Below are 15,526 nucleotides of genomic sequence, written 5' to 3' on the forward strand. Positions count from 1 at the left end.
ATTGAAACTCGACATTTATTTTTCTGTTTCTTTTTTATTTCATTAAAATTAGCATCAAACAGTTTTTATTATATGTTTATTATTTTATATTTCAATAAAATTGCCAGTGTTTCCACCTTGTATTTATAAACAATTATTTACTCTTTTCTTTCTTTTTTTTTTATACACTCAAATACATTCATCATTTTGTTGTTGTTGTTAATCAGTAATCAGTACAAATCGCAAAAATATGTTGTTTTTTTTTCCTTCTTGTTTTATATTTAATTATCGTAGCATTAATATACTATTAATGATCAAAAACTTGAAAAATACACGATTCCTAAAAAGAAACTCGAACCTCTCGACGGTTCATAAATAAAAATCGGGGCACAATTTGTTTGTTTCTTTTTGTTTGTCATATAAAATTAACAATTACAAGCTTAAATGTTAATACGCTTAAATATTAATTGTAAAGTTAGATTTAAAATAATAATATATAAAAAAAAATAATAAACATACATATAAGAAACACGAAAGAATTGACGGCAAACAAAAATTGGGCGTGAGTCCATAAAAGTTAACAAAATCAGTTTGTTTTTTTAGTGTTGGTTTTTTTTTTTTTTTTTTTTTTGAAATTGGCATAAATTCAGTTTTTTGTTTTGTTTTAATTTTTTTTGGATCGTTTAGCTAATAAATAAATTGCTAGATTGCATGGACATTAATAAATTAGGCGATCCGAAAAGGCGTTGCCGGGCGCAACTTTTGCCAAATACTTAAGTTACGAAATTAAAAGAAATAATAATATTAAGTATTATAATTTCATAATGTGCTGCACGCAAGGCATCATTCCAAAAACAATTCATGTGACTTTGCTTAACAATTGTTATTGATTTGCTTTTGAATAGTTTCGTTCTTGAAACTCTGCAATTGAGGCGCACATAGATGAAATATAACAAATGGATCGTTCGTTGATTTTAGTTGACATATAAGTAACAGGGGCACAGCTGGGTGTACCAAAAGGCTTTTAAGTGTTGTTTGTAGATCGTTTGCTGCGTTCTTTGTTTAGTTGATGCGTGGATTAATTGTTGTTGTTTGTGCGTTCAAAATTTTGTTGTTTGTTTTGGCTGTTTTGCAATGGAAGCTTTTCCTGTTGTTGTTGTTGTTGTTGTATACCACGTACATACAAGTACATATATATAGAATCTAAAATGTATGGTATATATATAAATAAATATATATTGCAAGGCACAATTCGTTTGCTGTGTGTGTATATATAGATATATACATATATATAGTTTATATAAAACATTGACTTAGTTATGAACGCGTTTCAATGGCAGTTTGACTTTTGTTTCAAGCATTTTGTTTTTGTTTTTGTTGTTTGTTTCATGTTAAATGTTGCACGCGCACCGTTTTGTAGAAGCTGCTTCATTTGTGTGGCTGGAGGGCTCGGGGATGTGGTTTGGGGAGGGGCTGGAGTTAATAAAAGGACAGTCAGTTGTTGAATGGCAAATTTCACTAAAGAAAACAATGGGCAACTGTTGCTGCGAATTATTTGCCCGCATAGATGGGATTCTTGAAGGTGGATGTGGCCTGTTTGTATATAGGATTCTCGCCCTGCAAAATAAATAATAATTTGTATATTGATAATTGTTTAAATGGGCTGCAATCATCTATTGGCTTACCGTGTCCCACTTGGCGTTCATGCGCTCCTTCTCGAAGCGCGCGAACTCGCGACGATCGTGTATGGTGGTGAGCAGCTTCCAGAGCAGCAATATGGCCAGGCCGATCAGGACAATGGCCGCAATGACGCCCAGGACAATGCCCAGCATGAAGACCTTGGGCGGGCATTCCTTCTCCTCCTGGGCATGCACAACCAGTTCGCCCACTTCGCTATATTTGAACGTAAATTTGCAATCGTCCTCATCGAAGAAGACGCATAGCTGCTCATCCTTGTGCTCATCGATTTTGACCTTCTCGACGCCAACGGGCGTGAATGTTGTACAGTTTTTGGCACAATCATCGCCATTCTTTAGCTCGCCCGTGTGATACATTTGACACTGGACGCAGTCCTTGAGCTCGTGACAACGGCCCGAGCATGTGGGGCATTTGTCACAGTATTTGCCCGAATAGCGGCCATCGTCCGTCGACTTGCATTTGCAGACGCCGCACTCGCAGGTGCCATGACCCGAACAGATCTCGCCGCCATTCGGCGGCATGCACGTGTCCTTCGACGTCTGGCAGTCGCAGCTGTTGCCCGTCCAGCCGGGTTTGCATACACAGCGATTGCACTCGCAGATGCCGTGATCGGGTCCCGAGCATAGCAAATTCTTTCTACGCTCACAGCTAAAGTTCTCGCATTCACAATATTTGCCGGAGATGATCTCCTCGGGATTGGTACGCTTATGGCACTCACAGGCGCCGCACACACAACTGCCGCGTCCATTGCATTCGGCAACGCTCGTATCGTTGCCGGGACGGCACATATTATCGTTGACATTGTTCAAGTGCACGTCCGACATGGAGCACTCGCATGTGTTGCCAAAATGCTGTTCATCGCATTCACAGATGCCGCACATGTACGTGCCGTGGTTGTGGCATTTCTGCGAGTGGATCTCGTAGCCAGTGGAGCCGGCATGCTCGCAGGGGCACGAGCACAGCATCTCCAGGTCAATAATCATGCTCTCATTGATGCCCACCGGATAGATTTGAATCACCTGGAATATGGATAAGGATGAGAATACGGTTTACCGTGATCTGAGTCAAAGATTAGTGCTCCGACTAGAAGATTCCCTGCACCTAGTGTAGACCTGCCGTTACAAGCTTTCAAATCTTCTGCAATCTGAACACCTTATGCTGCTTCTTCCTCCCCCAACCACACACTATTGAAAATGCAGTTTGCATTAACTTCGGTGCTTATAGTCCGATCTCTGTGAAACTTTCAGGGCTTTAGTATAACATACATAAGTGTGTATATACCAGAGCGCAAGGCTCTACCTTGGGAAGCATGTATTTTCCAATCTTAAGTTAAATGGAAGGGCCCCGAAGAAATTGAAATACTTTTCATCTGTGTATACTCTACGCGAGCCTACATACCAAGTTTGGTGTATCTGGCTCTTATAGTTCTCGAGTTATGCTTAAAAGTCGTGTCTTAAAATCGACATTTATCGATACTCTTAAAATCGATATTTATCGATATTCTTAAAATCGATATTTATCGATAATATGGAAATGGGAGGAGTTGTCGATAAACACAAGATAATCAATTTATATTTTTAATTTCAAGACTAGTTTTAAAGCTCGATGCGTTCGCCCAGATGGACGAACAGATGAACAGAAGGACTCATGCATTTCCAGGAATGTTTCCATTGTGAAAGCTGCACATGAATTTCACCCTCTTTTATCTCTCCCCAACTTAACACATTTGCTTATCTGAATTTCTTGAATCAAAACGTAATTTGAAGCGATTTACATACCTGATTCCAGTCACGTGGATTGGCCGGGCATTTGGTGACCGTTATTTGGGCGGTGAAGGTGACCTTGTCGCCGACCTTGAGGCCGCTGCACTTGTTCGTTTTAATCTGTGGTCCATTGGTCAGACAGCTGGACAAGTAAGTGATCTTAACATCGCCCATGGCATTGTCCTTCATCTCCACCGACGAAGAGATTTTCTGCAAGAATTGAAAATGATTTTCATTTGTATAAAGAATATATATGTATATTCAAGCACTTACGCTATATTCCTCGCGCACCAGATCGACCACATTGGACGAATCATTGGACAAAATGGCGCTGGATGAGCCCTCAATGTGTCCGGACAGCTTCTGATAGACGGAATACTGGTTCTGTGTGACGGCAAAGATAATGTTGATCGCATTCTGTTTGACCTTCTGGTTAATTTGCGATATGCTCGGATAATCCTGTATGATCGAATGCGTGTACATGCCCTGTCCATTCAAATGGCATTCGCCATCGTTGGGCGTTATAACACCGCCCAATTTACCATCGCCGGCATAATGGAAGCCCGCATCCGTCGAGAAGACAAGCAGGCGACGGGCCTGCTCCCGCCAGCCGACCTGTTGGCGACAGGCAATCGCCTGCATGATGGCATCGAAGCCGCCTTCGGGTGCATCCAAATTGCCAGAGACAGCAGCCTGTTTCACCTCGTTCTGTTCATTTTTGTGTGGGCGTGTGTGTATATAAAGTTGTGAATTAATATAAAAAATAATCGAATGCGATCGCTGTGGTGCATTTATTAGGCAGGCACACTCCTGCCAAAGCCATTCAGTCGTAAGCGAAGCGTGTTCCCAATTCCGATTTCGATCAAAACTTGAAAGCTTGTCGTTTATCGATAACAGAGCAGCTGATAATAATCGTTTACCTATCCATTAGTCTTTAGTTGGAAGCGAAGCCATTTTTTGATTTAGTTGAGATTTCTGCATTTCGTTTGTCGATAACTGTAGCTAATATTAGATCGATTTCTTTCTATCGTTTATTGATAAATGTAGCTGATTTTGGCTAGATTGCTTTCTATCGTTTATCGATAAATGTAGATCATTTTTGGCAAGATTCTCCTTTTCCTTTCCTACCAATTATCGATAACCTAAATATGTAAATCCCAATTCGGCGCTTGAAATACACTTTTCTATGTTTAGCGTAACATTCTTTATAATTTTATTATAGGCCACATTAAAGTTCTCTTAAAGGTCAGTTTTGAGCTTAATTTGATCGTTAATCGATAATCGATAGCTGCCTAAAATAAAAGTTTGACTTAAACGTCGATAATTCATGTTATGCTCGTTATTTAAAGTAAAAATCAAATGTAATTGATCGATAAACTATCGATTTGCAGAGACTTCTTGGCCCGATATATAACGTATTTAAAAAGATTTAACTCATGCCTCTTTTTTATTTCTATCGTTATTTTCGCTCTATGAACTTCCCTACTTGAAGTGGTTAAATCATTTGCAATTTATCGATAAATTATCGATGTGAAATAAGTCTCAAACTTCGACAATGAAGCTCATAGAATTTGTATATGCTGTTATTCTTTTAATTACTGAAAGTTAAAACTAGTTTTTATTGATATTCTGCTGTTATCGATAACTTATCGAATAACGAATAAAGCGACGGGTTTCAATGGCGCTTAAAATTGAAGGTGACATAATATGTACTTTCACTTTTGCTTTTCGATTGGAAACAACGCTCGAATACGCTATACGAACAGTTCTCAATCTTCCAGCGGACAAGTGTCTACCGATAAGATTGCCAACCATATTTAGTATATAGGCATATAGAAAAATGTAATCATATCGACAAGAGTGTGCCAGGGACAATGCAAGCAACAAAACAAAGCTTTGATAGAGGTTAACTAAAGCATTGTGGCATGCGGGCGACAGGGTTAAGCATATGAAACGGCGAACTACGATCTAATCGAATGTGCAAAGTTAAAGTTAGGGAGTTCCAAAACCAATGCAAGAAATGCCAATACCAAATGATATTTATATTAATATTATAATAATACAAAAACATATGTTAAACCAAATAATAAAAATGCAAACAAAACATAATAAATAAAACAATTGTAAAAGAAAAGTAGGCAAAAACAAATTCGTTGAGGGTTAGCAGCTAAACGAGATGTCAAAAAATTTGTTGCGACGGTTCTCTGATTGGATTAGATGGAACGGTTCTGCATCTGGTTCTTTATTTGTTTTGGGCAGTTGACAACTTACAGAGAATCTATATGTGTCCATGCTCAAGCCCATGATGTTACGATAGCCGTAGGGAGCATCGCATTTGGGGCATGGCTCCTCCAGGCTAAATTTTGTACGAATTTTGGTTTTCGATATTTATCAGATTTTTTTTTTTTTTTTTTTTTTTTTTTTTTTTTTAGTTTAAAGCAACAAGCAACCGATTTTTCACAATTTTCATACACATATATAGATCAGAAAAAAAAATATTTAAAAAGAGCGCAGGAAAAAGAGAGAGAGAGAGAAGAGAGAGAGGTGAGCATATATGTATATGAGAAAAACTCAAAAATACAAAGTATAAAAAAAAAGAATAAACTAAAATAAAAGTAAATAAATTAAAAATATTGCAAAGTCGAATTTCGTGTGTGGCCAGATCGTTGCAAATGCAGCAGCGTTGCCAGATTGCTTAGTGTGCAGTCTGGCAACCTTGATATGCTGTTCACTTTGCAGTGCTGCCACATTTCATTTTTACAACATAATTACATTTAATGCAGTCAAATGCCGTACGATATGAATAGATATATATGTTTACCGTTATACATTAATGTGCAATTCGAAAATCAGATAAGGCAAAAGACAAGCAACTATGAAAACTCACAAATGTGGCAACATTCAACGTGCGTGAACGATCTGGCAGCACGAATATACCGCACGTGTTAAGTTGGCTGCGCCTGAAAACAATAAGTTGCTTGACTTTTGCCTTTGCTGATTTTGGATCCAAACTTAAAACAAAATCACACACACACAGAAAAACACACACATATACACATAGAATAATACAGACAAAAGTTAAACAAATACATGAATACATAGTACGTACTATAGCTAAATATGTAAGAGATATGTATATAGATTTGACAAAAAGGCACATACAATACAATACGATACGATACGATAAGATACGATATATATATATATATAGAGAGAGAGATGCGAAAGATACGATAGTTAGGCGCCAAGGCAACAAGGGAAATGGGATAGCAGATGGTATTTTAGTTTGATCTTTTTTTAATGGGGCAAACACACAAAATGTAATGTAAAGCTAGACTTGTGATATGTGTAGAGTGCAACAAAAGATATATATATATGCATATATATATATATATATATATATATATATATAGATTAATTGGGGTCTTACAGAAAAGCTTTCGGTGTTATTGCTCAGTGGCATGTGATTGCGGTAACCATAGGGGGCCTTGCAGTTATCGCATGGATGCTCGAGTCTGTATAGATAAACATATAAACATATACATATATATATATATATAAATATATATCGATATGTATATATGTTATCGAACAGTTGTCGTAGGTTGATTGATGGTGATTTCGGTTGTTGTATTTGTTGTTGTTGTTGTAGTTGTTGTTGTAGTTTAATCATTAGATCATGATTATTTTGTGGCGTTAGTTTTGGTATTTTGTTTGATTCGCATAAAAGTAAAAATTAGGTAAAAGTTGGTTTGTTTTGAATTAGTCATTATAAAGACATAAATAGAGAAAGGAAGAGCATCAAGCTAAACTATAAAATATACATAAAATATGCGAGTGCTTAGTCGGCAGTGCCCGACTAGTAGATACCCTGAACCCAATAAACATTCTAACTTCCATCTAACAAAAATGTGCTTCTTCTTCCTTTAGCCCTACCCAAATGCGTTCTTTATTAACTTCGGTGTTTGTAGTCCAATCGTTGTGCAATTTTCAGGGCTTACCAAAGCTTTATATATTATACTACACTATACTATACTATATAGCTATATAGTATACTAGAACGATATATCAAGCTTGATATACTTATATATATGCATATACATATCATTTCTCTAGCTTAGACGCAGAATATATTTACATATATGAGAACATTATCGATCGGAGATGCTTTCTTCAGCCTGCTACATAAATTAGCACAAAATCAATATATCCTTTGCTTGGTTCAGGGCATAAACATATAAGAACGAACTGTTAATTTCGGCATGCCGAAGATGAAATACCCTTTGCAGACATGTTAACATGCGTAAAGGTTTTTCGTTTGGAAACATGGCAACTAAACGATATACTCGTCGAATATAGACAACTAATTAAAACTTTATTTAGCTGGCTCGAGATCCGGACAACTAATTTATGTTTAGGTTGTATTGTAAAAACAAAAAAGTTGTTCAAAAAGCAATGCAAATCTATAATAAGATGATAATGAAGATGCAAAGGAGAGCTCATTATTGCCATGTTTAATTCGGCAATTTTGAGTACCAAAGAGATTTTTCATAAGAGCACAGAGTTTATTTTTATAATATATGGATTATTATTCCTTTTTTTCCTATACTTGGTTTTAAGCGCTCATAAACTGAGAGACTTATTGTCAGACGGACTCGGAACAAGTGTAAATAGGTGAGATATGTTTATATACTATCTGCGGTCGGACAAGTCTCCAACAAAGCTGTTATAAGAACTTCTTCAAGGGCATACAAAAATTAATAATTAACATTATTCAATTTAAATTTCAGTAAAATTTGTGTAAGCCAAATGGTAAAAAGCGAATGTTTTTGTTCGAAATCTTGTTAGAAGTCATGAGAATGTAAATAATTCTAAAATTGAAAATGAATAATAACTAAATTTTGCTACTTTTCAAATGCTGCTTACCTAATACGTAAAATCAATAGACAAGGCTATTAATCATATACATAATACATATATAATATAAATTTCGACACTTAACGTTTACATTTTTGATTTCTACGAAATCGTGACTAATTTAACGAACGGATTCATCAAACGATAATCGTTTGTTCCACAGCAATTCGATGTGGTCATAGGAATACTTAAGATTCTTATCAAGTTGAATGGCTAATCGAAAGTCGAGAAGTTATTGAGGCATAACACTCACTTTTTGGGTATGGTGGACACGTAGGGCATCAGCACCTTGTCCACAAACGAGCCGAAGCCCAAGCGGAAGTTGGATGTGATGCGCTTCATTGTCTCGGAGAGTTTGTCGCCCAGGGCGGACAATTTCTCTTTGTCGTCCTCCATAGATTTGGACAAATCCATCAAGTAGTAGAGATCAACGGGATAGTCCTCGGCCTGTGAGTAGCTCACATCCAGATTGTGCACCTCATCTGCAAAATGAAACGGATGAATATATTTATCGATGCAACAGTTATCGATTACTTACTGATGCGCAGCTTGAGGCTAACACGTTGCGGCTTTATCTGGACAATTTCGCCAGCGGCAGCTGCACCGCCGACTGCTGCTGAGCCGGCGGCGCCGGAACTGGAACTGAAACCGGAGCTAGAGCCGGAACTGGAGCCGGAACTGGAGCTGGCGCCGTAGCTTGAACTGGAGCCGGAGGCACCATAAGAGCCAGACGAGGAGCTTTGGCCATGTGCACTGCTCTCGTAGGAACCACCCGACACGTATTGACCGCCCGCCCAAGCGGCACCGCCGCTGGCCAATGTCAGATCTTTGTTAATCAATATGCGCTCCGATGTGTCCGGATTCCAAATGAATTGCTCCGGACATACTTCCGCCTTGGGCGTGTGCAAAAAACAACGCGGCCGATCCCCATAATCGGGCTTCATGCACCAGCCACAATTCTGTGTCTGTATGCACTCATGGCAGGTCACCTTATTCACGCACGGATTCTGCTCCAGTTTGGCCGGCGACTGTTGTGATCCTTGGCTGGCGAGCGTCTGTGCTCCCGCCGATTGTTGTTGGCCCAGTGCCGCTGGCCAATGTGTCGCTATGCTGGCCAGGATGCACAGCAGTGCCACATGCAACAGCTGCTGCTGCTGCATCATTGCTCTACGGGTCTTGCGGTGTGCGGGTGCAGGTGCGGGTGCGGGTGCGGCGGGTGTTGATGTGAATGCTGTTGTCTCTGATCTCATCGTCGCTTTACAAGCGCGCACTCTCTCTCTCTCTCTATTGCTCTGTCTTACTGTTTCGCTCTCTTTCTATATGTGCTGTGGCTCTTTCGCTCTAATTGTTGTTGGGGGTGCGAAAGTTTCAGGTGCAGCGGCTGCAATAAATCAAATTAACAATTAATTAAAAATTCAATAATACGACTTGTTTTAATACTCTCACAAAGCGCATAATGAGGTATATGGGTTTTCATTTCAACATTACACAAAAAATGCTTCCAATTTTTAGCCACGCCTTGATAATAGCTCACAGTTTGAAAGCCACTGCATTTACAGTCTCAGAGTCACCGACTTATTAATCAAGTCCTGTTTTTACACTAGGTGTAGGGCATTGCGCTGTCGGTCACACCCGTCTCTATTTAGTTACTTGTTTTTTATTTATTTCAACTAGTTCACGAACATTTTAATACGCGTTTTTTAGTATAATAACATTTTTTATGTTCAATATATTTTTCAGCTATCTTTTTACCAAATTTCTCGCCTACAACATTGTTTTTTTTTTTTTGACATATTTATGAATTATTTTTATCCGTTTTTTTCGCGCTTTATGGGATTCATTGGCCGAAAATAAAAACTATTTGCAAGACACCAAAAGCTTTAATACCCTTTCATATTGCAGTTGGTTCAAAGGGGCAAGAACATTTTACGTCTTTTCAGAGTATTGATAAACAATTGGGCGTAAGAGGGCGTGGCAAGGAGTCAGCCAACTTACAAAAAAAAGTTAAATTATTCAAATTTGGTGAGTCAAGCTTTGGGGGCGTGGCAAGCTAATGATCTTTCAAGGAAATCATCAGTAATAAAAAAATGAATGAAAAATGTCAAAGACCAATAAGATTTTAGATACCAAGCTCTAGACGGTACCAACTAAACCATCTTATTGGACTTTGAAAACATCTAAACCTCAGATTCTAGCTCTAGACAATACTAGAATACTTCAAGTCTAAACCATAATATATTTTACTATTAAAAACATGGATGTGTAGTGAAACCGATTAATTTTGCCCGATTTTTACAATAACCCAACATACCTGCGATGCTTATTGGATTTGGCATTCTTATATGAAAACCAGTTGCAAAAGCTCTAACCTTGAGTTGCAAATGAAGGCGTATTATTTGTTGAGAATAGTATTTATATTAATTTTTAGACAAAAGTTGTCATTGTGTTAAACAAAAACTAAACATATTTATTAATTTACAACTGAATACACACATTACACATACATATGTATGTAAATAGGTGTGTGAATATGTTCGTCCAGCTTTCGTAAGGGTATAACAACAAACATCTGCTCAGGTTTGCCGTTACTTTGCCCTGCCCCGTTTTGCCTCATGCCTAAATTTATTTCTCTCGCAAGGCTGTTGTTGTTGTTGCTGTTCAGCTATACAATCAGCGTCGTTTCGTACGAAACGAACGAATCGAAAATCAAATTGGATATGACTCATCCTCTCAGCTTTTGGCTGCTGTCGGATGAGTGTAACAAAACAAACAACAACAAAAAAGAACGCACACATACACACGCACAGAAAAACACATGCTTGCTCTCATATAAGTTTAATGAATAAGGGCCAAAGGCATTGAGTAAAAAGAATCAATGGGCCAAAGGCAAAAGGCGTCTCACTTTGATGATGAGTGATAAAATGTCAATTATTGCACGGAGCGAGAGAGTGAGAGAGCGCAAACAAAAGGTAACGGCGGTTTAGCGAGTGCTTGCACTGTTAATGGGTATTCTTATGCTCGGCAAAACGTATTTCAAACATAAACAAAGCGCCGCGGCCAGGACAAAGACGCCCCTTTTTATTGCAAGCTCCCCCTATGGTAAATATGCTTAACTTTGTGCTATGTATGTTTTGTAAATGATTTTTTTTATTCACCACGGCTTGAGTCATGCAGCGACTGCGCTGACGTCTTCCGGGCACGAATGAATAATCAATCGCCTTGCAAACTTGACACTGGAGACTTGACAGTTGTGTGTGTTTTGTGCAGTTGGATGTTTTTCATGCCGTTAATTGAAAAAAAAATAGGGTGGCCATTTGTCGAGTTATGCAGATGGTTTTGTATCTAAATATAAACAACTGGAAGGTGTGGGGGGGGAGATGCAGTAATTTGCATGGGTAGAGAGCAAAGAACCGAATTTGGGCGCCCACAACATAAGTCAGCATACACACACACACACACACACGCATGCATGCATACGTACACGGATGATATGTACGTATTGGTTTTGGCCTCGTACGCTCGCCCACCACAAGCATCAGGCGGGCGGGCAGGCAGCCGGGCAGCGGCAACATCTGCGCTACATAATGTGGGCGTACAAGTTCCTCACACACCAGCCCATAAGCAGAGATAAACACAGCTACGCAAACATGCATGCACACACAAGCCCACACACACACATACACATACATACATATATATGCAGGGCAACAACAGAGCGATCCAATTGGATCTGCAACTCCTTGTGAGCAATAGTAAACACGGCGATAGGGGGCGCTGCTGCGTGCTGGTTAATGTAATCAGTTTGACGTTTGATCGTCAACTTTCCAAGTGTTGCCACCCCAATCAAAGAATTTATGCCGTGCTTTGTTCTTAAGCTCCAGCAGCAGTCGAAGTGGAGGATATTCATTGGCACTCAGCAAATAACGCGCACACACGCACACACAAATTCAATATAAGCGCAAGCATATTTATTCTTGTATGCCTGTGTGTGTGTGTGTGTGCGCGTTGGCCGCGTAGTCATCGTCATCGTCAATGAAATCATCAACACGAAGACTTCCCTTTGACCAAGAATGCAGTCAAAATTTCAACAGTTTCTTACGTAACATAACTTCATTCAGATTATTTCACGCACACTCTAACACGTTTTGCCATTTATTTTCAACGTTTTATGCATTTTCAATTAGTAATTTTACAAAATAGTTCCATCAGGGCGCGTTGCTGTGGTTTTATTTTGATTTCACGCACACACTTGTGGAGTTGCCCACTCATGCACACACATGTATGCACACAAAGCGCAAGCACATACACAATTACAGCACAATTGCAATCAGAGTTTACTTTTATGCACTTTCTGCATACCGAAAATTGTTGCTTAACAAAAGCAACAAATAATTTAACAATAAAATGAATAATAAAAAAAAATAGTTGGCAAAAATATTTGTGATAATTACTTTTGGCGACGACTCCGCACTGCCACTCGATTATCAAACAACTGAAGCCGTGTGACCAGACTTAAATAACATTAAAATGTGCAAGAAGTGTGACCAGGTTGCGACTTACTCGTACTATGCAAGCAACTTGTTATCGCATTCACGACTTATCGATATTATTCGCAAAAGTGCTTCCACTAACACATTTGTTAACGATCGAAGGTACATCAATAAAAATTAAATTAGCAGGCTTTGACTTTATACTTTTTATAAAAACTTTCAGCTATTTAAATGGCAAATACAACAAGCACCGATTACAAACTTGACAATTGCCACCGAGCTGATGCTAGTATTTCATTGCACAGTGGAAAGGCGCTATAAGAGTGACCACAGCAACGAATGCATAATGCCAAATACTAGAAAAATCATCAAGCGAAATAAACCAAAAAGAACAACAATAAAAACGCGTCGAGGTGAATGTAAATAAAAGACTGTCCAAAAATTTCGTTTATCTGACAAAAAAAAAAAGCATAAAAACAAAGCAAGTGAAGTCATCAATAGCCAACACCAAGCTAAAATAAAACGAAACGCAACGCGCACAAAGAAAGCAGCAACAGCATCAACAACAAAAACAACTTTGCTTCGTTTCGTTTCGTTTTTTTTGTATTTTTTTTATTTTTGATTTGCAAAAACTGCCGTCAACAAAAGGGGGCGACGCCCGCGTCGCAGCATGGAGGACTTCGATATTGATCTGGATCTAAATTTCGTGCAGCTGAGCCGGCAACAGTTGCTGCAGCGCTATACGAACGCCGTGCGCCAGCTGCGCCGTGTGGCCGACGTCAATTACGGCGTGCGGCCGCTGAGCTTCGATAACTATGTGATCTTTCAGTATTTCCAGCAGCGCAGCCCCACCCCGCTCTACAATGCGTCCAGCACGCCGCTGATGGCCTATCTGAAGCTGGAGGTGCTGCATCATTTGCTCGATCGCCGGCGCAAAATCCTGTGCTGGCTCTTCTATTTGACGCTGATGTCGCTGTGCGTTGTCGCCTATCGCTACGAGACGACAAATGGGGCGAATAACGGACGCATGGTGCAGTCCCTGGTGTATCCGGGCATGCGAATGTGGCGCCGGATGACCATGCCGCTAATACAGCGCTTTCCACGGCTCACCGAACTGTACGACGAGTCCTGTTTGATGGGCAATCCGTTCTTTCAAGTCGAGGACCTCAGCTGCGGCCCCTGTGCGGATGTGGAGAACGTCTGGCTGGAGAGCGATGAGTGCGCCCAGCTGTATGTCGATGCTGGTCACAATGTAACCACACTCAGTCAACAACAACGGCAGCAGCAGCAGGAGCCGGCGACCCTGGCTGGTTATAAGCAGCTGGCGCTGTTGCAGCATTGCCGGAAGCCCACGGAGCATATGCCCTATACGTTCCGGAGCAATCAGCATGGCTTTGATTTGGCTGACTTTTACAAGATCTATGCGAACAACCTGAAGATATTCCAGCGCGACGCATACCGTGTACACTCGACCAATCAGGGTGTCCACAATCTGGAGGATCTCTTTGGCCAGTTCAATAGCAGCAGTGCAGCCGTTGATGATGTTCTCGGTGCTTCCACAACATGGTCAACGCATGCGCACAATCTGTGGCGCTGCAATCGCATGTTGCCCGCCCGTTTATTGCGACCCATATTTGCACGACCACTGCGCTTGCCCAGCATGGGCGTGGCCCTGGAACGTTATGTGGCCATCGATACGGCACAGGCGCCGGCATATACGCTACCCGAAACCGAATGCCCCAATGTCTATGTGCACCAGGCGGTCGGCACACGCTTCATCATACTGCGTCCGACCAGCGAATGTCGCCAGCGCTGTCGCACGCTCTCCATGCGCCTCACCCAGTCCTTTGTGCGTAAGTACGGGTGGCTTTCTAAATGGCCAACAAGTTTGATTTCACCATTTTCTGTACGTCTTTTGCAGTTACTTACAATTGGCTGTACTGGAAACCGATTTCGGCGCCCGATCCCATATCGGAGAGCATGTCCATTAGCCTCATCGGCTCCTACTGTTAGGCTGGAAGAGTCCGTTCAATTGCCACAAACCCGCCCTCCCATCACCACCATCATCATCATCATCATCGTCACCCTTCACAATTCTCAGTCAACATATTTGTTTGTTAAATGCCATGCCAAATTTTTTCTAACAAATTTTTGTCGCTCAATTTGGAAAGAAAAGAAAAAGAAGAATATTTGTAGAAACGAAAGCTGTGCGCGCACCCATTTGAAATGGGGTCAGCTCTATTAGCCATAAGTTCCATGTCCTATTTTATTATTCCTGTCCCAATATACTATATACATAGCTGATAAGTTGAGCATAGCGAGTGCCCCGAAAATTGTTCCCAACATTTTGTTGGCCACATTCTGTGTTCTAATCTGGGGAAAAGTTTAAATCATTTTTCGTCAACAATTGCATTTATATTCAGCTCTAAGTTTGCACTTTTTATTTTAAATCATTAAATATATATATATATATATATATATCTGACATATGAAGTATATATATATATATATATATATATATACATAGGATGCCAGCATAGAAATTGTCAATATGCTTTTTTGAGTTCCCGTTCGATTTGTTCAATGCAAATGTTTGCCAAATTAACAATGAATTAATAAATTCTGCAGCTATATATAAATAAATGTATATATGCATGCATTCACGTATACATATATGTA

General features: G+C 39.8%; 2 protein-coding genes across 3 annotated transcripts; one reads left to right on the forward strand and one right to left on the reverse strand.

The window, feature by feature from the left end:
* Window positions 1–57: 57 nt before the first annotated feature.
* mys (myospheroid) lies at window positions 58–12,886 on the reverse strand. 2 transcript variants are annotated; one of them, XM_064698878.1, is made up of 8 exons: window positions 12,809–12,886; window positions 8,896–9,738; window positions 8,611–8,839; window positions 5,712–5,796; window positions 3,714–4,148; window positions 3,456–3,650; window positions 1,665–2,696; window positions 58–1,596 (listed from the first exon to the last, which is right to left on the reverse strand). In XM_064698878.1, exons 2-8 carry the CDS (start codon window positions 9,605–9,607, stop codon window positions 1,531–1,533), a joined length of 2,754 nt encoding a protein of 917 aa, XP_064554948.1. In that variant the 5' UTR covers window positions 9,608–9,738; window positions 12,809–12,886; the 3' UTR covers window positions 58–1,530. The 2 variants fall into 2 exon arrangements, with proteins under 2 accessions (XP_064554948.1, XP_064554946.1); XM_064698876.1 differs by lacking the exon at window positions 5,712–5,796 and adding an exon at window positions 6,871–6,955.
* Window positions 12,887–13,061: 175 nt separating this feature from the next.
* Window positions 13,062–15,526, forward strand: LOC135439984 (uncharacterized). The gene is made up of 2 exons (XM_064698916.1): window positions 13,062–14,700; window positions 14,769–15,526. The coding sequence occupies exons 1-2, from the start codon at window positions 13,518–13,520 to the stop codon at window positions 14,858–14,860; spliced, it is 1,275 nt and encodes a 424-aa protein (XP_064554986.1). The 5' UTR covers window positions 13,062–13,517; the 3' UTR covers window positions 14,861–15,526.

The sequence above is a fragment of the Drosophila montana genome, unplaced genomic scaffold, assembly GCF_035044405.1.
Source record: "Drosophila montana isolate Dmon_TW-CO22-7 unplaced genomic scaffold, ASM3504440v1 contig_786_1, whole genome shotgun sequence".
Lineage (NCBI taxonomy): Eukaryota > Metazoa > Arthropoda > Insecta > Diptera > Drosophilidae > Drosophila > Drosophila montana.